Genomic DNA, 25861 nt, shown 5'->3' on the forward strand with positions numbered 1-25861 from the left:
GGTACTGGGCTCTCAACCCTCATGTGGATTAGGACTGGGTTTCCCATACTGTCTCTCTGAGGTGTGGATTAGTAAGCCAGCAAGCATCTCTATTTGGAAAAGGATTCCACAGCCCCTAAGACATACAGGGAGAAAAGAAATAGAAAAACAATTCAGAGGACTTTGAGCAGGTTTATAAGACCAATATGATGGAAAAGCTAGATAGACCCTTGGGTGCTGATGCTCAAATGGCCTCAGACCTCCATCTCACTGGAATCTCTGTCATTCTCCCTGCCAAAGCCAGTGAAGATAAAGGGGCTGTGTTAGTATTCAGACAGCCACTGGCTGTCATGTGTCTGGATGCTCCTCAGGGGAGCAGCACTGTGTGAATGACTGGCAGAGGTAGGAGGTGAGAAACTTAGGATGGACATTTCAGAAGCTATTCTTTTCCCATTAAGTGGAATATATGCTCTATTCACAACTAAGGGAAAGGTGTGTCACATTATTCCCCGCCATGTTTTTTCTGTTCCTATTTTTGTCTTACCTATACTAGCAGCAGCAAGAAGATAACATTTGTGTCGTGTATTTTAAAAAACAGAATTCACAACCATTAGTTTGCCATACATTGCATTCAGGGCAGCATCTCTTTCTGTAATGATGAGCCAAGCACCTGATGCAGATGAGACTCACATACCCAGGGTGCTGAACCTGAGTCTTGTCATTTCTCTTGCACGGATGGAAGAATGTCAGAGCAGGATGGGGTGTCTAGAGGGTTTAGTGTTCATGCATCTGTGAGCGTGTTCATGTTCATGTCTGAATGGTTCAGGTTTGTTATTAATAAATATTTCTGTTACCCTAACCTCAATTTAGAGATTTTGCATGGAGGTGTAGTAGTCTAAGCTGCATTGGCCAATCACGTATCAGCAGGCTTTGGTGTATACAGATGAAACGGTCCATTTTTAAGACAATGAAAATGCAGATGTCTGCGCAGGTGACAAACTAGCTCCCATCAGTGGAATTCTTTGGATTTATTAGTCAAACAATCAAACTTCAGCCACAGATCTGCTTAGTGCTTTGTAGAAAGTCCATCAGCAGTTACATTCCCTCACTACCTGAAAGGCATCAGAAAGCATCAAACCAAACCACATGAGAAAAAAAAAAACATTGAAGCAGATCCCTGACCGGTTTTATTAACGTTTTGAACTCTCAGCGACTTTCTAACAAGCTCTGAAATCATGCAGTACATCATTGGCATCGGTGGTGTAACCAATGGAGAAAAAACCACCCTCATCAACAGACTGATAAAAAACCTGCCCAACTGTTGTGTCGTCCATCAGGATGACTTCTTCAAGCCCCACGATCAGATTGAAGTTGGTGAAGATGGCTTTAAGCAGTACAATGTCATCAATGCTCCGGACATGGACGCCATGATGAGTACGATCTACGCATGGTTGGATAACCCGGTGAAGTTTGAGAAATCTCATGGCATTAATAACACCCTGGACACTGAGATCATCCCAAAGTCTGACACTAAGGAGGAGGAGACTCACATCCTTATTGTGGAAGGCTTTCTGCTTTACACCTACGAACCTTTGATCGCCGTGCTGAACCAACGTTACTTTATTTCCATCCCATATCAAGAATGCAAAAAGAGGAGGTGCTCTAGGAACTACACGGTGCCAGATTCACCCGGCCTGTTCTATGGCCATGTCTGGCCCATGTATTTGAAACACAAGAACATCTGCCTGTATATCCCTGCCTAGGATCACCGGCAAAAAGTGGCGTATAAACGCTACGGTGTCCTTCTTTTCTTCACCCTCCATCACGCCATAAATCAACAAGTTGCACTGTCTGCTTTTGTTTTCTCGGTAATCCACCTTAGTTTCCAACATATCCACTGTTTTCAACAGCCCATTGATCTTCTTCTTTGCATCCACAAGATTATCCTCAGTAGCGCTCACTCTGGTTTGGACTTTGGCAGTTTGTTCATTTAATGAATGCATCGAGGAATGTAGTTGAGTCATTTGTTTATCAATATTTGTCAGTCTGAGCAAAAGTTTATTTTTACTTCTATTCACCGCCTCCCATAAAGTTTGTAGAGTAACCTCAGTCCCAGCCATTGTGCATAATTCGGCAGGTGCAAGCACTCAGTGTGATTGGCGTGAGGTTTTCTGGTCGCATTATCAGTCACAAAAATAGGATTTTAGACATCAGTTGGGGGGGTTTGGCAATGTCCTCAAACTGCATTTGCAGTTTATCTCCAACTATTGAGCCAGGTCACATACCAGTGGTAGAAATTATGAATGAAATGGCAGACTGTACCCTCTGCGCTCACTCGCGTACGTCTGTCTCCATCGTCATATATATATATATATATATATATATATATATATATATATATATATATATATATATATATATATTAAAAAAAAATACTCTTTAATGTCAAAGTCAATACAGATTTCATGAAGCACAATTTTGGTCTCATCAGACCAAAGGACTTTCTTCCACTTGACAATGAAGTCTCCCACATGCCTTAGGTGAACTTTAATCAAGATTTAATGAGTTTTTTTCAACAGTGCCTTTCTCTTTGCCATTCTCCATTTAAGCTTTGACTGGTGAAGAACTCAGGCAACAGTTGTTCAATGCCAAGTCTCTTCCATCTCGTCTGATGAAGCTCATTAATCCTTCAGAGTAGTCATGGGGTCTTGGTGGCCTTTCTCACTAGTCTCCTTGCTCAGTTTGTGAGGACAGCCTAATATAGGCAGGTTTATACCTGTGCCATAATCCCTCAATTTCTTAATGATGGATTTAACTGAACTCCAGGGGACGTTCAGTGCCTTGGATTTTTTTTGTATCCATCCCCTGACTTATACTTTTCTCTGAGTTGCTTAGAATGTTCCTTTGTCTTTATGGTGTAATGGTTGCTGTGTACACGGTGACTGGCCTTGCATATGCAGGTGTCTTTGGACTACAATCCCTTTAGTAATAGTCATTGCACTCAGGGAATCCCCATTCCATCAATTGTGAGACTACTAGCCCCCATTGGCTGGACTTCTGTTGAATTAGGTCAGTCACTTTTAGAGGGCAATTTTTTATGCAGACACTTATTTTACCTTATGTATTTTTGCTTCAGTGACATTACTTTATAGAATTCTGTTTTCACTTTGACATCAAGGATGTTTTTTTGCCTTTCGTTCCTATATTGACCATGATTGATATCTCAAATGGGGTAAAATGGGGTGACACATTATAGGCACTGTGTATTGTAGACATAAATGCCACACAGACATGGAAGTCTTGCCAGGAGGTTATCTGATGCTAACCTCTCACTTCATGGCTTCACGATGCAAGGCATCAATACCAAAATTGCTGTCACCCAGATGTTGCAGGTCATAAATCCATGTGATTAGTTTCTGGAGAATTCTCAAATACTGCATGTCTCTGTTCCAGGTGTGGCATTTCACTACAGAGCCCATCATGACCACTACACCCTGTCTTTCACTGATGGCAACAGAGTGTTTGTGGAGAACTCAGCAGTCATAGCAGCTGCAGGCTGCCTTTACTGATGGATATGAAAACTGTGATGCTGGCTGGCTGTCTGACCAGGCTGTAAGGTGAGGTTTTTTATTGGTTCACTGCTCAGTAAATGATGTGTGTCCATTTCAAGCCTTCCAAAGCTACTTTAAAAGAGCCCCTGACTTTCCCAGCTACAGCTGATTATCCCCAGTTTAACAGTCATTTGATGTCTTAAACCAGCAATCATTTGCCAATGAAGCATTGTTACAAAAAATAAATGCACTATTCTTCTTAAAACTGTGTTTACACTGTAAGGCATAAACAGTAGAAGTTGGAATATGAAGCAGAATCTCTTTGATCTTCTCAGTACAGGGCAGGGTTTGCACAATTGAAAGACAGTCAGCTGCTGCTGCCTGCATGCCATCCTCCATACAGTGTCTTTTAACAATATAAGTTAGAGCTTGTCTCTCCACAGTGATCTCCATATCTTAATTTCAATTCAAATAACTGTTGATTCAGTGGCAGATTGTCTGTTCCCCTCCTGATGGTATTTCACAGCCTTTAGGCAGAATTCTTTCTTCCCTTTTTCTTTCTCCCCTTCCATCCTACACTCTTCTTGTTTTTCACGCGGGAATCCTCTAATTGGTCCAGATCCAGAAGGCTGTGTGTGCACATCAGCTGGGAAGAAAGAGTCCAATTAATACTTTGGGAAAACATACAGACAACAGCCATCTTTTCATCAGCAACCAAGCAGAAAGAAAGAGACTGAGGCCAAAGACTTACAAGCCTTGGTTCTCTTGTGAGGGCCAGATGAAAACAGAGCATATCGCTGTGTGTGAATTTATGCCTTTAATTGTGTGTCTCTTCAGAGTTCTTTTAAGCCTTAGTTTGCTCATTTGAATCTCTTAATCAGCCTCTTTGCTTGGCAGTGCTGGGATCAATGTTCTTTGTTTGAGCCTGAATAAAGGTCATGTTTTCTAATTCTCACAGGAAAATTAGGAAAATGACGGAATTCCTGGCTCATAAACTGTTCTTGATTTCCTACCTCTATTTTAAACAAAACTATTTTGGTAGTTACATTTTAAATGTCACACCAAGATGGCAATGATTTAATAGAGATATTATGACTATTTTAGAGCATTTTAGTTGATATCTTGGGTTAACTCAAGATAGACACTGTATTCGCTGTGCTTTTGCATGAGTTATTATAGTGCAGAAAATTCCTCAAAACATCCAAGCATCCAAAGCAATTCATCCAAAAATGTCACTGTTTTTTATGATAACCTCCAACCACCATTGAAGATATCTGGGCATCACTGAGGGAGCATTCTTCATGAACAAGATGGCTGCATGTACTAGTATGGTGCAGTAACTTGATATCCAAATGCGCTAAATCAGTGGTTCTCAACTGGTGGGTAGGGACCCCAAAAGTGGGTCACAGAGCAGTTTTCAGTGGGTCACAGATGTTTGTCTGGAAAAAAAAGTGGCAAAAGTCTATAAAGAACATGCAACCATACCATTGATTTTACTCTGTTTTATTGTGATATCAAGTTTTTAGCAATATTTCAAATAAAAGAGTGATTTTTACCATGTTAATTAAGTATTTTCTCAAGATCTCTGGAAAATTGGCTAAAATATACTTGTTAGCATTGGGAAATGGGGGTGTAAAACATATCAGTTGTTCCTGTCATAATTTTTTATTTACTAAATGTGCATTGTTGTATTTTTGGTGAAATTTGGGTCATGATTTGTCACAAAAATTTTGGTGTATCCTGAGGCTAGACCAGTGAGAATCATTGCCCTAAACAGATCATTCATCCACAATAATGCCTTACCTGAACTACCACTCCCATTTGTCTATGATGGTGACTAGAAGGAAGCTGGACAGTATTTGCTCCCACTGTTGTGGCAATTTACAGCTGAGATAATTATCAACAGCAAAAGTTGAAAACTTTGCAGGTGGGAGCTAAAAGATCTCAGTACTCAAACCTTTGATGGAAGAAAGAAACTTTTATTTTATATCCTCATAAGAAGCACACTCTGGCTCTCAGCTCAAGGGGAAGAAGCAAAGAAGGACCAAAGTCTCTCTCACATACAGCCAGAGAAATGACTCCCAAAGGTGGACGTCTTTCCTCACTTGGTCTTTGCTGGCTTTACTGATATTGATACTTGCTGCGGTGCTACCTGAGAGCTGATGCCAAAACAAGAAAGATTAAAAAATCCAATTGATAGTGAAGGTTTGTGATACACCGTTGTTCCCCCTCACCTCTGCCGCCATCTAAGCCAATTAAGCCCCACACAGCTCTCTGAAGGTAGGAGGTAATGAACACTACAGTGAGTACGAGCGGCACAAGAGGGGAAGGAAAAAAGGGATAGACAGAAAAAGAGGGGTTCTTTAATGTTGCTGTGAAGTGAATTAACTGTGTTGCAGCACACCTCAGGCTACCCCTCAGATCTCAGCACATCTTTCTTACTAATGGTGTCATGTTTTGTCTTTGATTGAAGGGAATGCAAAGCTTTGCACTGCAGACAGGATGCTAAAGAAGCTTTGAATCAAATTCAGAATTTAAAAACATCACTTGACTTGTTACATCTTAGCAGTACCCTCAGTTATTTTGCTTGCAATCTAAAATATTTGAACATTTTGTTGCATTTGGTCCTATTTTGATGAGCTGGAGGGAACTGCCTCAGATAAAAGCATGCTGAATTTAAATAAGCTCTACTCCTGTGTTTGGCATGTTTGCCGAAGAAGGCATGTCTGCCTCAACCCCACGGACTGATTTTTTTTTATGATTGAAGATAAAAGTGTTTGCGAAGTGACACTGAATGTAGATCCTCCTGACACCACTGAAAAAGCCTGGCATTAACTTCCCCTCAGTCTTTAATATTACATGTCATATCTGTAGATGGGATGTGGTGGCATTATTCCGTCTGTCTCTCTGTGCTTCTCTCATTGTCAGCCGTCACCTCTCAGAATTTAATATCACGTCTGACTCAAGGTTTTCTCTCAGCCTCTTAAAGTGGAGCAGAGCCTCTTACAGTGCAACCACACAACAGCACCTGCATACAGTAGAGCAATTTCTGCAGAATCGTTGTGTTAAGGTCTCATTGTATTAATTTCACAGCTCATTACATTTATGATAAGTCAGATTGATGTGTCTAATTATTCTCACTTTCACCATCTGTAATAAAGTATATAATTAGCTATTTGCATTATTAATAGGACACTTAGGCTCTTATGGAAATGAACCTTATGCTCATAAACCTCACTTAAGCTCAGGGTAAAGCAGACCTGAATAATTTACATCTTAATATTGTATGCATGGACATGTTTGTATATGTTTTCTCCCAGGGGTAATTTGCTGTGTTGTGTTGCACGCCCCACGCTGTATCACTGTACATTTCAGTCATGTCAACTGAACTGAGTGATCATGCTGAGGGCAACTCTAGCCGTGCCTCTCAGTAACACCACTGCCCTTAAAAACTCCCACAGCAGCTGTGAGTCACACATGCAGACAGATTGAATTATTGATGCTGCAGACAGTGTTTGGTTTAAAGCTGTAAACTGATAAAGCAGTGGCCCACTTCATCTAAATAAACAGGTCTAAGACAGGAGCTTGCTGTGGATCAAGTCATTTGTTTATCGTGTTACAAGTGCTCCTGTGTTTTTCCACATGGCCTCTCTCACCGCAGGAGAGTGTGTTCCTGAAGGAGGCTGTTTGGGGTGAAATAATCCAGAAGGAATAAGAAAACAGGAACAGAGAAGAGAAGTGTGAAATTACTTTGAAAAGGTCCTTTAACTCTTGTGGTGTGCGGTTGTGTATCTGTGCGCATTCACATGTGTGTTTATGGTCTTCTTCAAGGGATAGCTGCCCCCTTTGTACACAAACTCAGCATCTTATGTACCATTTCTGATCAGCTCCACTGATGAGGAAATAATCCCAGCTGGTCCAGATACTTTCAGTGCATCGAGAAAAGACATTTTTACATTTTAAAATCACAGGTAAGGAAGACAGTAACAGCCATAAAATGAAAAAAAAAAAATCAAATGATGAGATTAAAGTTTAAACTTTGTTTTCAGAGAGAAATGATTTCAATCTAGATTGTGCCTTTTTTCTTAGAAGTGTTCCTTCTTTTACTCAGAATGGGATTAAAAGTTGGATCTCTTAGAACGTTTTTCAGTGGGCCTAATCCTCATCTGTGCACGACACATCAAACTGTTATTAGTGTTTGTAAGATTTGTTTGCTACCATTCTTAACCACCGAAGGCCTGAGCTGTGAAACTTGATTATAAAGCCTAAACATTAAAATAAAAATTCTGTGTTAATTACTAAACATTCTCAAGCAAATCTGCCTTAAATTTGCTTTTTTAAATCAAATTCCACATGAATTAAATTTAAAGTGCAGAAAATTCCTCAAAATATCCAAAAAAATTATTCCAAAACTATTATTTTTTTCTAATTTCAACATTCCCACTCCAACATTCCAGTCACGATCCCCAATATTCCCTAAAAATGATTTAACATCTTCAAGGAAATTTCCCTTACATTTGTTTATTTTCTTATCAAATTCTCCCCCATAAAATGGAGTATATATTGCCAAAAATCTCAATAAAAATTGTAGAAAATTATCCTAAACATCCATACAAATGCCCTTAAATTTCTATGCTTTTTAAAAGCTTAGAAATCCCCCCAAAAAAAAACAAAAGTAATTTTTAATTTCTATTTTTCATAAAATGATATTCCCACCCCAAATTCAAAAACATAAAAAAATACAATTAGACTTCCCAGACCTCAGTGAAAATGCCAATAAATTTCGAAGCAAATATTACCAGAGATCTGATGAAGTTCTCCAAATTATACAGCTATATCTCTAAAATTTGATTGAAGGTACTTGGAAAATACCAGGAATTTCCCCCCAAAATAGCCAAACAAATTCCTTAAATGTCCATGAAACTCCTGAAAATTACGTAACAAATTCTCCAAACATTTCTAGCAAATTATCTTAACTTCGACATTCTGGACAACTATCTCAAAAATTCAAAAATGACTATATGTTGTAGGAAAGCCAAACGGTGATGTCCTTAATGTGCAGGCAGGTTCTTATCCAGTTTACAGAGCAAATGTCGGAAAACAAATACAAGAAGGACATTCAGACAGTATGTTTAGTACCTGGTAGATATGCTTTGAAACTTCAGTCCTGCTTGGCTGGTGAATGGACACTGAGGTAGTATTTGTGCCTGCTCTGTCCTAAGGGATACCATGTTCGATTATGTGTACCAAAAAAAAAAAAAAAAAATCCAAATGTACAATGAGACCTTTTTTTCTACACTAAAAAAAAAAATTAATGTTTAAATGAAGTTGTTTTTTTTTTTCCTTTCTTTTTTTGGGGGGGGGCATGAAAACAAGAACATGAGACATGAGCAACTACCAAGTCCTAACAGATCCATGCTGATGACACACTGATTTTAACAGACTAGAGTTTGTGTATTTTTATGAAAATGTTTAATACTTCGTACAGACTCGACTAAGCCAGGGTTGAATTCTGATTACTCATTTTCACAGATGTATACATTTACTTACATCACATCTCCATAATAAATTTGTCTTGATTACAGCATTCTGTTTCTGTTTCTCCGACATCTACATACACTAGTCAGCTGACAACCTTCACTTCAGACACCAAACCAAAAATAATTAAAACAAACAAAAAGATTTCTTCTACCCTGCCGGGCTTTTGGACTCATCCTATCAGGTGAGTAAGCTCCATGGTGTTCTCATGCATTATGATTTTCCTGATTAGAGGCGATTATCTAATCAGCAGCTGTTTATTGAGCTATAATTGCTCAGTTAGAGTCAGAAATATCACTCATGTCATCCTGATCGTGGGGTTGTTTTGGAGTACAGGATCAGCAGTCAGTGAACACTCCTGTGTGCACAACCTCTGCAAACTATCCCAAATAGATGCATCTCCCATTTCTATTTCCTATTTCATTCCACATCATCAACTCCATCTTTCATCATGCATTGTTAGTCCAGGCTTGTTCTGTCTTTTAACCTTCACATCCTCTTCCTCTCCTCCCCCTTCCTCTCTCTGTTGTTTCATCGAGACAACAGCAGACAGCAGAGCACTGAGGTAATACCAACCAGGTCTGTGTGTAGTCATTAGCAGGTCAGAAAGAATGCAATTAGGTGAGCGGGAAGAGGCTGAGAGCTTAGCACACAACAAATCAGTGCAGCCACAAAGCACAAGGTTGTAGTTATAACTGATCGTAGCGTCCGTCCTCTTGTTTTCTTCTTTCTCCATTGCCATTGGTTCTTTGTCTTGCATGTAACTAAGGGTGTTTTCACACCTCTAGTTTGGTTGATCTGGTCCATATCAAATAGGGGACACCTCACACTGCCATTCATGTTAAATTTACTATTAGTATTAGTATTATGGTGTCTTCTTCTTGTATATACCTTATGTTTCAAATTGATTCAGAACATAAAAATAGTTTGGGATTAGGCTGATGCATTTTGTTATACATTTTTTTGCATGTCCATGCGACTTTCATCAAAGACAGAGAAGTTTTCACTACAAGTTTTTACATAGTTTTAGTTTGATTTCATATACATGGAACTTAAATATCCTTCAAAAATGCTCAGGCCATTACAGCTCATTGCCTTTACGGTCTTCTGATTGAAGGGTATTTTCATACACAGTTTTCAACGACAGTGAGAATAATCTGGTTTTTAATCATAAAGAGATGAAGTGTACACATGCACCTTTTTTTCATTTATCAGATCCAGATGAATGAATTTTGCGTCCCTCCTCTTGTTGAGTAATTAGAAACATGAGCTCCTCCCTCTGATGACCTTTCATAGTCATCAGTTATAGTTCAGAGAAAATGATAGCCAAGGTCATCTTCCCATTACAGCAGAGAGACAGAGGCAGAGAGGAGGGAAAGGGCAGGAGAAAGACAGGGAGGACTGGTGGGTAGAGGGATGGGAAGAGAGGGCTGAGTGTCCTCTGCAGCAGAGAGCTGTACATCAGCCTCTTTAATCACTGGTCAGAGACCACAATAACACAGTTGTATCACCTTCAGAGGAACCTTCATTATTCCTAATCTTTTTCACCTTTTCTTCCCTCCTTTCCTTTCTTCTCTCCTCCGTAATAACCCCATTCAATCCCCAGTTTTTCCTGTCTTCACTTATTGTTTGCTATCACAACAGTCTGAGCTCCTCTTTGTCATATTTGGTCATACATCATAATGATTTAACACTAGTATGATGCTACATCCTGCCCTCTAATTCCCCATCACCCTCCTCCAGCTAAACCTACACAGATGGGTGGACATGGAAACACATAAAACAACATATATGTGAAGAAACAACATGCCAAGATTATGCAGAAGTTGATTTTCATGATCTTGCACCATCACAAACAAACACAGGTACATTTGATATTTATTTAAATGTAGTCACACTTTAACATAAAGTACACAAAATTGCCATATAACAAGATGGAAATTACAACTAGTTAGCAAAGAATGCAGAGGTGACTTATAGCTGGTTATTCTACCCTAAAATTGGCATAGTCACTAGGTGTTGAACATGGGTGAACAATGTGTACCTGAGAAAGAATGAGGAACTTTCATCTAGTTAACCAGGTAAATTAAGAGAGATCATTGTGCTGTAAGAGGTTTTATGTGCGATTCAGATTAAGGTGTATTAAGGAAAGTTTCTGAAAGGCAAATTCATCAAGAGAGCAGCCGAGAAAAATCTGCTGATGTGTAGCAAACTGGTACATAAAGCTGCTGGTGCCTCTGGAGTCCCAAGAACCTAAAGCTGTTTTTTAGTCACCATTAAGCAAGACCCACAAGGAGATACGATTGCAGTGGGCTCAGACATCTATGAAGACTTGGGGCGCATGTGGCTTAGTGGTTTAAGGCACACCACATGTACCCGGGCAGCCCAGGATCAAATCTGACCTTTGGCCCTTTCCTGCATGTCTGTCCCTGCTGTCTGGTCCCAGCAAGAAGGTGGTGGAATGATAATTTGGGCTGGAATAGGAAGTGAGTTGGTAGGCTCCTTCAAGGTGCCTGAAGGTGTCAAAACAACCTTAAACAAACAACACAAAAAATACAGGTTCCTAACTGCCCATTGCCTGCCATGGTATAAAAGAAGAACTGTGCGTTCTGTAGTAATTTTCATGCAAGACAATGCACCATCCCATGCTGCAACAACTACCACTGAAGCCTAGGCTGCTATGGGCATAAAGAAGAAATAATCATGGCATGGCCACCATCATCCCCTGACCTCAACCCTATAGAGAACCTGTGGAGCATCCTTAAAAGGAAGCTCTATGAGGGTGAAAGGCAGTTTACCTCAAAACGGCAGCTCTGGGAAGCAATTCTGGCACTCTCAAAGGAAATACAGGCAGAAACTATACCTGGACTTACAAGTTCAATAGACGAGAGAGTTATTAAGGGGAAATCACAGAAGGGCCCCTGTGTTAATATGGAACTTTATCTGTTAAGGTGTTTTTGATTGAAATAGTTCTGATTTACTCATTCTGTATCCCTTATAAATTATCAGTAGATACTCATTCATACCCTGGTGAATTAACAGTTCTTCATTATTACAGTGTATGCCAATTCTTACCTTTGTACCTTGTTCTAAAGTAAAGTTTGTCAAGTGTGTAACACAAAAAAGTGCTTCTTCGTGCAAAGAATCTCAACATGCAACAGAAGTTTAATCGTCATCCAGATGTTTGAGGAGTTAATATAACATTTGTTCCAGTAGATACAGTGTTGTCTCCTCTCTATCCAGCTTTTAAATCACCAATTCCAGTCTGATACCCTGAGGACAGGAGGCCTCTGACTTATTGCCGTCTTGACAACAGCCTTGTCCTGAGCTCAAGATGGATCAGACCCCAGGCAGCATCAATAACATGGCAGGCAGCCCTCAACCAAATTAGAGTGTGAAATTTAGAGGAGCAGAGAGCCAGAAGGTTGAAGTGTGTATATGTATGTGTGCGTATACTGTTGGTTTGAGGGGCAAAGAAGGAGATACATGGAGACAGAGAGGAGCTGGGGTCCCATATTATCAGTATGAATCTGTGGATAGATGTTTCGTTTGTCTGCTGGCTGTTGAAGACCTTGGGTCGACTGTCTGGAGCAGAGAGAGGTAGAAGTCATTGATTTTACTTCCTACCCTGTTATCTCCTTTCCCTTCTTTCTGACTCTTTCTGTCTTTTCTCACAGTTTTTCCCCATACCGTCCTCTCCCTGGCCTAATGTGTTTTATTACTCCTCTGGCTATTGCTATAACTCTCTCTGGCATAATGTGTTGATAGCCTCTTGAACTTCAATGGTGCAACACAAGGCAGTCAATTACCGTGTAACTGTCCCTTGTACAATCCTCAGCCTCAGCTGGATCCATGTCACTACCTTTTAGAAGGAGTGACTCCACTTAAATCCATCCTCTACTTAATCTGTCATTGTTCTATGTTCTCATTGTCTCTATGTGCCTCTTCCTTCTTTTCAAGATGTAATTCCACCATTTTTCATGTCTAGTGTGCCTGCTGATTCTAACCCTCATTCTAAATTAATGAGATTTGTTAAAGACCAGCCATGAGGGTCACTGGGGTCTGTGATGGGATGTAACAGTGTAACCTCTATGTTCTGGCTTGAACTGAAAGTCCTTGTATCCTGTTAACCAGGACAATAATGAAGCAACCAAAGTGTTAAAAGTGATCCCCTATACTGAGAAATAACACCAACCCCTTTGTTAACACCACCAAATGTCAATAATGGTAATACACAGCACTGTAAAATCCGTTGAAGTTGCTCTTATCTTTAACAGTACGTATACTTGTCCTGACTGAGGGAAAGTTTTCCAGTCCCAGCAGATATGGCAGCCCCAAAAAGAGCAACATAGACTAGCTTACACCCTTGTAGACCACAACAGTGAGTTACCTCATGTGTCAAAACAGAAATACATGCTAAAACTTTCAAAATACAATCTGATTAATTTTCCTGTTATTAAAACCTGACCAGTAAAACCTGATTAAAAAAAAGTTTGTTTACGGGGAAAAAAAAGCTTGTCCACCATGAAAACACTCTACTGCAGCTAATGCTAAAGCTAACAACGCTTCAGCTACGTACAACGTAGGTTACATGTGTTACAAGGGTTACCTAGTTACTTATCTAATTCAAGCACACAAAGCTCAGTTAGCCATGTGTGTCATGTAGCTATAACTAATGGAGATAAAGCCAAAGCAAACAAAGCTTTGCTAGCCACATGAGATACATAGGTTACATAGGTTACTTAGGTCATTCTTAAGCTAACAAAGCTCAGTTAGCTATGTGGGTAATGTAGCTATATAGCTGATGAAGATAAAGCTGGAGAAAACTAAGCTTCTCTAGCCACATAAGATACATAAGTTACATAGGTAACCTTAAAGCTAACAAAGCTCAGTTAGCTATGTGAGTAATGTAGCTGGAGATAAAGTCAAACAAACAAAGCTTCACTAGCTACATAAGACACATAGCTTACATAGGTTACTTAGCTAATTCTATGAGTAAAAAAGCCCAGTTATATAACGTAGCTATATAACTATTATGTAGCTAAAGCTTAAGCAAACAAAGCTCTCCTCTTGCTACATTAATTATGCTAAGGTTTCTGAAGATACACCAGTTTTAAATTTAGCTATGTGAAAGGTAACCTTAAAGCTGTAGTAAGCAGTTTTATTTTTAGTGTCATGATAAAATAAAATGTGCAAAGTAAAACATTAGATCACAGAAATGGAATTGAAGGAGCATTCAGGTTTCATCATCTCCTCTGATTTCATTAAAGTCACTTTAAATTAGTCATAACTAAAGCAGGTGAGATCAGACCTCTGCTGAGCCCATTAAACACAGTCAGAGACTTACTGACTACATTTGTTTTATTCTTTCCTCCCTGATGAATGTTGATCTGTGTTTTTATGTACAGGTACAGCCCTTAAGAGTGTCTGGGGTTTCATTAAAAAAATCACCTCTGTTTGTCACCAATCGTAAAGAGATGGAGGGATGAATGGAGACAGAGAGCCGGAAAGACTGCTGTCAGAATGAATATAATCCTCTGTGTAGAGACATTGTGGGTCTGAGCAGAGTAGGAGAGTTGAACCAGGTCAGGTTCTGTTGGTATCTGTTACAATGAAGCATTCAGGAGTTGTCAGGTGAGACATCAGGAAACTGTTTCCTTTTACTGAAAGAATATTTCACCACACTATCTGTGCCGAACAGCTCTGCCCTCCTAGAGGACAAAGAAGAAAAAGCAGAAGACAGACTTGTTATTTGGCTTTTATGATTACCTCAGAAGCAGAAGAATGAATATGGATTTATTCAATTGAAAAACTTTTGTCAAGACAATGTGGAAATGGGACTTCTATTATACCTGTAGCACACTTAACAAGATTTGAACAGTAGCATTCCTAAGATTTGACTCTCACATTTTTATCAAACATTTACAGTCAGACACATTATTGTCATTGACTCTGACAGTCACTCACTCAGACACATGCTGTCAAAAATAGAGCCATCTGCCATCAGTGTTTGAAGTGAGTGAAATGTTTGATTTCAGATGAAATACTTTACATCTACACAGGAGGATGAGCGCACCCAGCTGGGGTTTTGTAGCAACCATATTGCCTGACTGACTTCCCTCCCACTGATGGCGAGGGCACAGTGGAGCAGTGTCAGAGGTATTTGTCCCCCAGTGTCTGTCACAAAGCACCACGCTGCAGCCAGCACCCAGTGGGTGGAGGGGTTGAGAGGTCCCTTCATGCAGGACTTGTCAGACTCCCCCACAGATGTTTCCTGTGAGATCAAATTCAGGGCTCCTTTGCTACGGTGTATTGAAAAAAAAAAAAAAAAAAACTGCTGTGAGGTTGTGGAAAACTATTTATATTATCTTCTTATTTAAATGTACTTAATAACATAAGAAGCCATTTGAAGTTAACTAGAGTCTCAATCATTAACAGAAAAGGGAAGTAATGATGACGAGCCAGAAGATGATGAACAACATTTCAACTTTTCCCCTCTGATGACAATACAAGGGGTATCAGGATTCTTGATACTGGAACAATACTTAAATATATACCTAATTTAATACCTAATGGATCATAAACAGGATATCCACAAGGGATGGTCACATTTCTGAAAATGTAACCACCTAAAGTATAAAAAAATCTACTTACAATTAAGTTTGGGATGTTAAATTCTACTTCTTTTTCAATAAACATTGTACGTCTAAATTAACATATTTGATACTCTGTATTTTGTGTTTGAGCTTCTAAGATCAGCGTTGTCATTTATGACAAGAGGTGACACAGTTTATAAAAACTTTAATACCTTCTGAGCCATAAATCATAGCCTCTTCCTCTTTTTTTACTCTTGACAGTAGCTGTTTTGACATTACAATGATCCTAATCATGCCTTCCAATTCCATGCAGAGCTTCTCTAGTGAGCCTGGAACTTGGTTGACTTTCCAGATCGTTTAAAGATTAAATCCACAACAGTAAATCTGACACTGAGCATCTGCATATCCACTTTTTAATCCATTTTCAATTGTTTCTGCCACCAGCTATTCCACAATGCTTTGTGATGGGTTGTCAAGACAGAGAAGGCCTGAATAGCACATAGTGAAGAATGAGCGACTGAGAGCCTGTGACGTGGCCCTCTGTGTCACTGCAGACAGGAACTGCTTTAAATAATGGCACAAATAGAGCCAATACAAAAAAGCGCAAGGACTTTTTTAGTAGATGTGCCAATATTTTGAAGATTATTTTTGTCACAGAATGATTATTTTCCCCTTTTTGCTTTCAAAGAGATGGCAGACCAAGTTTGTTCAAAATAAGTCAGTTCAATTTTTCTTTTGTCTTTTTTCTCATATATATTTTTTTAGTCAAGTGACATTACTGCTGCACACATCCAGGTTGTCCTGAAAAAAGGATGTTTAGAGTTTAAGTGTGTCACAGGGTTGATTTTTTTTACAAGCTTTTTTAAGCCAAAAAGTAAAGGTGAGACAAAATGGTCAACAAAAGCTTAGAGCTCAGAATGTTATTTACATTGTGTCTGAGCATTAGGTTTCTTTGCTCCAAATCACATTAAATTTTTATATTTTTCAAGGGTATTATGATCACTCTGGGCACTGATAAGTTAATTTGTTTCACTGCATTAACTAGACACCACCTTAAAACTCTGCATTACAGCTCAAAATTGAGTCCTACTGTCAATTGTCCCATATTAATCCTCATAAACTGATGATCTCAAATGTAACCTTCTGTAAAACAGTAAAATTCAACCATTAGAGTTTCTTTTGAATTGTCCTGAAGAAAGACAAAAGTATCCACTGTTGATAGTTCAGTGCAGTCCTCCACTCATCAGTGGCTCTTCTCACAATGCTGATGATGATTTGCTCGGACACCCCAAGCATGCACACCCAGATTTGGGAAAGTGAGATGGTTCTCTTGCCTTGGCCCTAATGATCCATGCCTTTTTGCATGACATGATTTGGTGTTGATTAAAGTTTCATTTCATCTGAGAATTGGTCATAGGTAAATTTACTTGCTCAAAGTCCACTACAATTCTCTGCTCAGCCCAGGCCTGTCCTTATACCAGCCTCTGCACTGATGTTTGCTGCTCAGCTATCTACAGATTCTTTATTACCTGCAGAAATGACAAACTCAAACTCCTTCCATACCGCTTATTGTAGCTCTAAACTTACCCAGAGATGCGGTTTGGTTGATGTCATGAATATTCACTACCTAAATTAGCCATGTGCTGTGTTTTCTCAGCTGGACATTTTGGCAGCTATTATTTGCTGGATATCTGCCTGTGAAACCAGCCAAAGATGGGTAAATACTGGCCAACAGAAACTCATACATATTTATTTATCTTGGTTAATACTCTATCTTACACCAGAGTCACATTTGACCTACAAATACAGAAAATCAGGAAATTCCAGTACAAAACTGTTTTGAATAAAATATGCAGTAAAAGGACACCAAAACCCTGCAACACTAAAACTGACTATAAGCATCTTCATGTTTGGCTGTGCACATTTGGTTAGACTGAATTTCTTCCTTTTCAATAAATTTGATCTCGCTGTTCCAGGGCTCTATTCCTTCAACACACACATGTGGCATGAAAGCATGAAGACAGAACAGTGCATTGGTAGCAGGACTGTATTAAGAAATAATTTTAAACAGTTCATTTTATCGACATGTTCACCTGTGTTGTTTGAGTAAATTGGTGTTGATTACAGCTCTCATCACTCTCCCATGTTTGTAAGGGAATATCTGTGAAATGTTTGGCATCACAATCAACAGTCTTGATATTTTCCTCCTTTTATCATCAAACTCCCTCCTCACATGTACACACAGCTGTGTTTGCTGACAGACAGCTCGCTCTGCATGTGTTCAGACAGACAGAAGTAGCTGCTCCCTCCCCTGCAGAGCTCATCAATCCTAGTTTTTCAGAGGTGGCTTTTCTTTGACTCACTGCAGTAATCACAGCAGTACAAGAATTGCTCCAACGGCAGCCCATCCTGTCAAATTTAACCTCTCTGTAGAAAGACACTGGGTGGTGCAAGCAGCTTTTTACACCGTTGGGAATGTTCAGGAGCAGCAGGTGCTCTGAATTTCCCGATATTTATTCAGTAGAGGATGACATTATTGTGATAGGCAACAGGGGACTTTTTTACTGCCCGTTGTTCCTTGGATTTCTAGTTCTACAGGACTTTCATGAGAACCTGTAGAGATACACATACTTTTATTATACATATATTATATAACCCTTGCCATCAGTGTGTGCATGTGGAGTGAACAGATGTGACCTGTGGTGTAGAAGCGTTGTAAGTTGTCAGATGATTGAGTCTTTCAGATGCATGATGCTTTGTGCTAAATTACATTTTAACATTGTAACAATATAAGTGATCACTAAAAACAATCTGAATCCCCATCAGAAGTTCACAGAATATTCCTCCTATATGACTGTGGACACAGATTCATGGACCGCAAAGAGAACTGAGAAATTCTCCAGTAGAGAATGAAAAATGGTAGAGGAATTTATTTTTATTGTTAATCTCTGTATGATTATAAAAAAGCTTGTTTGTAGTGGAATGATTGAGTAAGAGATAACCGTAATCATTCCAATTCAACTGCTTTAGCAAAAAAAAAAATAAAAGATAAAAATAAATAATTAAAATTCATATTATTATTTTTCTAAATATTAGCAGATGCTACTAGTTTGTGATGATTAAGGGTATATTTTGGTATTTTTTTAAGTTGGTTTGTTTAAGACATTTGCGATAGTAGTGGCATTAGCCTCCAGTGATTTCAGAGTGTTGCCTCTTCAAACAGGACATACTTGGGGGAGCTAGGCTATACAACTTAACAGATGGGTACAGTTTCTCCACGTAATTTAGTGAGTTTGAGGTAAATTCGCATTTTATTTTTCACCTAGAAAGGCTCTGTGTTTGGCACTATTTTACAATGCGAGCTTCAGCTACCAGCTATGTGCTCTTCCACCTCAGTGTATCTTAACAGCTGTCTGGGTTCATCAAAGAATACAAGTAGGTAATCTAAAACATTACACATATCGTGGAAACTGTCACATGTGTAATCATTAGCCGTTACAAGATTAAAGCGACAATCATAATCTTATTTGAATGACAAATTTTCTTTCTGCTCTTCCGTGTGGGGTCAGTTTCTCAGATTTATCAACAGAAAGTTGTAGAAGGTCCATGAAACACTGGTGTAAGCCAGGGAACTCTGGATGGTGAGTGATGCAGGCTGCGGGCGTCTGAGAGTCGCTTTCCTTGATCAGAAATGCCCTGAAGAAGTGTTGTAACTTAATCCTACCAATGACAACAGTAGCTCTCATGCACGTAGGCTCACATTTTTCACATCTATACCAGAGGGTATGCCAGAATCTCCCCTGCCAGCCAGTCTCCACTAAAGTTTCTCTTCCCTTTTTCTTTTCACAGAGTCTACATCTGTAGAAGTTTCCTGTTTAGTCCAGTGACTGAAGCTTGCATTGCAAAATAGTACCAAACACAGAGTCTTTCTGGGTGAAAAATAAAACACTGAAAGAATTAGAATATAGCATACAATTTAGCCAGAATTGTTTTTGGGCCAACTTGCTAAATTGTATAGAGGAACTATACCCATCTGCTACGATGTATGTACAACGCTCACTGAAATCACTGGAGGTCAAGTACCTTATACAACCCGAATTCAAAAATACTGAAATATCCCTTTATTTACAAGTGTTACACTTTAAAGCTTAGTAGACAGCAAATTAAAATGTAAGTGAACCCCCGGCTCAGAGCTAACTCCGCCCACCTCCGTAATTCAAAAAATGCCCAGAAAGTGAGCAGTTTGGTACTGAGAGGAGGGAGGGGAAAAGGACGGGGTTTTCAAATTGAGGTGGGAGTGACAGAGATGTCCCCTTATTAGAGAGAGACACAGAGTCCCACAACACTGCTGCCTCATAGTGATCTTTTAAAGTGGAGGAGTTTTTGCCTCTAGAGTCCCCTGACGAAGGCTATAGTGTGGCGGCGGACTGTGGTGGTTCTGAGCGATACCTGTTCGGGTTCTTGATCCAGCAGTGGCGTTACTACAGCCGGAGCTCTCAGAGCCGAAGCAGTGCAGGAGAGGATGGGAGTGGTCTCTGAATGGTAAACTCAGCTAGAGGCGGTAACGCTTTACCTTTTATATAGAGTTTGTGATGTAGAAACCTACTGATGGTCGGTTTCTATGTCACATAAGCCCCACCTTTTCAGAAAAGATTTTTCAAGGCAGATGTTCGTTTGAGCTAATTTAAAGACATAAAATCCAGATTTTAATCAGTTTGGTGCAAATTTCAGTTATACTGTAACACCAATACTGATGTGTTTTATTATAGTTCAGTAAATTACCTTAGTGTACAGATGAAAAAAAAATGTTAAAGTGTTCACTACCTCTTTAATGTTACAATACACATGCACCACTTCATCACAATCATCTGACAGACTGTCATATTTGTTTTTCCAAGTTCCAGAGATGAATATTGACACTGAAGTTACAATCAGCTGATTAAGGTGCCTTTATCATTGTCTGACTCATAATTCAGTCCAGATCTATCTGTAGCTGTCCCAGTCAGTGGGCAGCAGTAGACACTGCAAAAGATGGTAGCTAGCCAAGATGGCAACACCCACTAATGGGCTGTAAGATTTGTCTATGCAATCATTTATTCAATGAAGGTATAAATTTCCATAATAGACAGTATACACATTTATTTGTTTATTCATTCATTTATTTATTTATTTATCTAAGGAGTCAGTCAGCCCCCTTTTTTATGGAGTGACATGCAGGTATGTAGCCTCAAGTCAGACTCAAACACAGAGAGCAAAGCAACCAACAGTTTACCGGCATCCCACACAAACTTTCTTTTGATGACCTTTGGTTTTGGCTCCACATTTGTTGTTGTACCTGATTTGACATCCAGAATTGAAGGGGCTTTTACACTAATGTCTAATCTTTCTTGATCTCTGTCACCTCTAAAAGCATAAATCTGTTGTTTATTTGAGCCATCATGGAAGTGACTAAAAGGGCATTTCACATTACACACAAAGCCATCACAGGAATGGCGTCACTAACTGTATTTAAGCTCATGGTTCTCCGTTTAGCTCAGCCGTCCATATGTCTCTAACTGCTCTGTGAGCCTCAGTACCGTATGTGAAGTACTGATGCATTTAACTTTACCGGAGCTCTTGCTGGGCCCACAGCTGACGGTTTATCACACTCAGAGATGATGAACACTTGAACAAGCTGGGGTGTGATCTCTGTCTCAGCAAAGCTATTACAGGCTTCAGTGAGTCTGAGCACAGCAACACACCAGGTGATACCCAGTAGTACAGTGAATGTAAAGCATGTGTGGTGCAGTTTAGCTATGTAAATGTGTGTCACACTCATTTATTCATGCAGTTTTGTGTTTCTGTTAGCACAACCTTTTCTGCAGGCTACCATTGTGTTCGGTTTCCTCTCATCTCAGTCCTCCTTTCATGACCCATTCTTAATCCTGTGAATATGTATCTGTCATCGCTGGAGAGTAGTTTCCCCAATATGCCACAACACTGAGAAATCTTGCTCTTAGAGGCTTAGGGAAATTTAAGATAACCCCATAGAGCTGCAAAATGTCACACAGGAGAACAGATTTAGAGGAATTTTGTACAGGACTTAAGAGATACATTATCTACTCAATGTCAGGGAGGAAGGCTCAATGTTATCTACACTGGGAGTTGCTCAGTCATGAAAGTTGAACTCATGTAAGGTCTAATATGCCTATCTTTATTTAAGCCAGTGAACCTCTACTCCATAAACCCCACAAAGTGCTGCACAGGTCACCTTTCTTTTCACTCCTCTTCTTCAGACTTAAGTTTCTTCACTTTTTTAAACTTTACTTCACACAAAAAGTCAAACATACAGCAGGAATTGAACTTGTCCTGTGACAACTTACCATAAACTTAAAGAGGGAATTGCTCTGATAGCACCTACTCTAACTTTCTGTCCATCACTTACGTGTCTCTTGTGGAAGGCTTTTAACAAGATTTTGGAGTGTTTTTGTGGGAATTTGTGCCCATTTATTCTGTAGAGCATTTATGAGGTCAGGCTCTGATGTTAGACAAGAAGGCCTGGCTCGCAATCTCCACCAGTTCACCCGAAAGGTGCTCAGTGGATTTAAGGTCAGAGCTCTGTGTGGACCAGTCAAGTTCTTCCACACCGAACTCATCAAACCATGTCTTTATAATTAGTTCCTGCTTTGTGCACTAGTGTACTGTCATGGTGGGGCCTTTCCCAAACTGTTGCCACAAAATTCAATGCTGTCAAGCAGTTTATGTTCTCCCTGCATCCGCCAAACCCAGGTTCACCCATGTGACTCCACACAACATCTTTTTGACTGCTCTACAGTCCAGTGTCAGTGTGCTTTATACCACTTTATACCACTCCATCCAACACTTGGCACTGGACTTGGTGATGTGAGGATCGCATGCAGCTGCTCTGCCATGGAAATCTATTCAATGTAGCTGTTGGTGTTGGTGACTTTTGCGCACCATCACAGTTGTTGACCCCGTTCTGTGATTTTACGTGGTCTTCCACTTTGTGGCTGAGTTGCTGTTGTTCCTAAATCCTTCTATTTTATAATATCACTCACAGTTGATGGTGGGCTATCCAGCAGAGATGAAATTTCAAGAATTGGATAATTACAAAGGTGGAATCCATTACAATGCCATGCTTGAAGTTACTGAGCTCTCCATAATGAACCATTTTGTATCACAAATGTTTGCAAATAGAAACTGCACAGCTTAGTGCTTGATTATATAAACCTGTTGCAATGAGTCTGATTGAAACACCTGATTTCACAGATAAACAGGTGTGGCCAAATCCTTTGCCCATATAGTGTATGACATCAGCACTTAGACTGTAGTCCACTCTGTATGGACAGAGTCTATATGTGATGCTTCAATTTTAATTTCTCTCTTGTGCAGTGCCTCCATCAAAATGTAGACTTGGGGTGCATTTCTGGCCAAGTAGAGTAGAGTGGTGTTTCTACCTCATGTGGAAATATGAGGATCGATCTCAGTGGACATTGTCAGCCCAAGCAGGCACAGTACTGATGGAATGAGATGCACACTTGTGCTGTCCACTCTTTTGAATACATCACTCATTTTTCATCATAACAATCTGTGGAGTTCAAATAAATATGGCAACGCAACACACCCAGTCTTATATTTCTCTGGGAATGGACATGAACTTCCAGGAGTAGCATCTATCCATCCTTTGAGTCTTAGTTCAATGGTAGGATGTAAGTTATACTTGGCTTTACTTGAGCCAGTTTCAGGAGATTGAGTCTAAAATGAAGCGTATGTCTACATGGTTTAATCTCAGTTAAAAAGACCAAAGTTTGCCAAAATAACAACATCATGATGTGGATTTGTAAAAAGTTAGTGTTCGCTTTTCAGGCCCACTCAGCCTCCAGCAACCCTGGACAGAATAAGCAGTGTAGACAATTGTTGGCTGGATGTTTGAATAGAGGCCAGTTCCACCATTTCAATGATTTCAGGTTGTCTAGAAATCCACTTGCAGTGTATCAGGATTTTCAAGCATTTTGTACATGCCCTACTGCTGTATAATGACAAGTTGTTGATAAAATATTGCAAATAAGTAAAGTACAATGTTTAGTTGGATAATGATTTCTGTTTTGTTCAAGTTAAGTTATATCAAAAACCCTATATTCACTCTTTGATGCTGTCTGTGTTTCTCTCAGTCTTGACTGGGTACAGGGTCTAATGAGACTTTGCACCCAGGCCCTGTTGAAAGAAAGTAAACTTGGTATAAATATGTCTAGAAAACAAAATTAACAAGCCAGAATTTGAAATGTGGTGATTGCAACAGCCCTCGAGCTTGTTAGAAGGCCCTGGGTCAGTGGGTTCGTTATCTACCAAAGACACATTTGAAAGGGAGAGGCCAACGGCTAAGCTGGATTGTCTCATGCAGACAGGCAAAGTCTTTGCAAGGCATATTTTTTTAAGCTAGTTCTGGCGGTGACTGTTGTCTTATGGTAAGCAGTGAAGAAAAGTACTGTTGGCCATGCTTGTTGGAACCACAGATGGATTTTACAGAGTTTTTGCTCCTGAAGCTGGTGGTCATGAATTAGCTAACTTGTATTAAATGGAGCTTTTTCTGTGTGAAATCAATAATGCATTTATAATTAATTTAGATTTAATGGATATTGAGGCAACAAGTTACTGGCAATGAGTACACTGTATGTATGTGCATATGACACTATCATTGATCTGGTTATTGAAAGTCCAAATTTATAACTCAAATTAAGTGTTTGATCAATGTGGATTTTTAGCAATATGTTTGCAGATATGTGTGATTGGTCAGTACAGCTCCGACAACATTAAATGGGAAGAAGAACCTTAAAATGCTGTAAATCTCAACATCTGTCTACATTGTTAAATTCCTTTTTTTCTCTCATTAATCTACACTCAGTGCCCCTTAAAGACAAAGTCAAACAGAATTTTTGAAATTTGTAAATGTAATTTAAAAAATAATATAACACTGACATTTGCATTCAGATTATTTACTCTTTACTTAGTAGAAGCACCTTTGCAGAAAAAAAACAGCCTCCATTATTTCTGAACACAACACAACACAACACAATTTGCACACCTGTACCAAAGGATTTTTCTGCCGTTGTTCTTTGCACATGTTCTCCAGCTCAGTCAGGTTGGATGGGGACCATCAGACAGCCATTCAGATCTCTCCAGAGATATTTGATAGGGTTCAAATCAGGGCTCGGACCGGGCCCCTCCTGTATTGTCTTGGCTATGTGCTCAGGGTCATTATCATGTTGGAAGGTGGACCTTCAGCCTAATCTTAGATCCTAAGCTGTGCAGAGCAAGTTTTTAGTGAGGATTTCTCTGTAATTTGCTCCATTCAGCTTTTCCTCAACCCTTACCAGTCCCCCAGTCCCTGCTACTGAAAAACACACCCCCACAGCATGATGCTGCTGTGTTTCGCACTGAGAAGAGGCGTCTGTCTAGCCACCTAAACCCAGATTTGTGAAGGGCTGGTTTTCTTCAATACACAGGATCTCTGGAGTTCAGTCAAAGTGACAATCAGATTATTGGTCACCCTTTTACTAAGGCTCTTCTCCCCTGATTGCTCAGTTTAACCAGGCGACCAGCTCTTGGAAGAGTCCTGTTGTGCCATATGTTTCCATTTTAGAATCACAGAGGCCACTGTGATCTTGGGAACCTTGAGTGCAGCAGAAATTGTCTTCCCCAGATCTGTTTTTAATGATATTTAAAAAAGATTAATTGCCCTTATACATCCGGCATATATAGGAAAAGTAGTTTGTCTGCTTGTGATTTCAACTTTAATGGATAATTACAGAGACTGGGACTCAAATCCATGAATTGCACTAAAGTCAGACACGTCAGTGACTTACCATGTCACTCTTTTCCCCTATCAGCCTTCATATGTAAACATACACTTGTGCATGCTGCAGCCAGCCAGCCAGTCTCTGACAATCACAACAATGGCTACCCCACCTGTGCTGGTGATGACAACACAATACATGATTTGAATTTGTTAGATATAAAGATGCAGTGGTTAGAGGCAGATCATAGAACACTTGCAACCATTGGAGACTTGTGACTTGAGTTGGACTTGCAAAAAAGAACTTGTGGACTCTGGATAAGTAGTTAGGCAGAGGGACTGAATAATGGCTCGACCTGTCTATGCCCTTCACTTTCTTCTTCCTCTCCTCTTTAGTCAGACAT

The 25861-nt window shown here is 39.6% G+C and overlaps 1 protein-coding gene across 1 annotated transcript in view; it reads left to right on the forward strand.

Annotated features, from left to right (window-relative positions):
- The first annotated feature begins 1214 nt into the window (after positions 1–1214).
- LOC121512255 overlaps positions 1215–25861 on the forward strand; it is a 29534-nt gene continuing 4887 nt past the window's right edge. Inside the window, exons 1-3 of the mRNA XM_041791426.1 lie at positions 1215–1717; positions 6058–6098; positions 25018–25138. Of these exons, the coding sequence (XP_041647360.1) occupies positions 1215–1717; positions 6058–6098; positions 25018–25138 (665 nt within the window). The remainder of the gene's footprint in view (positions 1718–6057; positions 6099–25017; positions 25139–25861) is intronic.

This window comes from Cheilinus undulatus, linkage group 7 (genome assembly GCF_018320785.1).
Source record: "Cheilinus undulatus linkage group 7, ASM1832078v1, whole genome shotgun sequence".
In the NCBI taxonomy this organism is placed as follows: domain Eukaryota; kingdom Metazoa; phylum Chordata; class Actinopteri; order Labriformes; family Labridae; genus Cheilinus; species Cheilinus undulatus.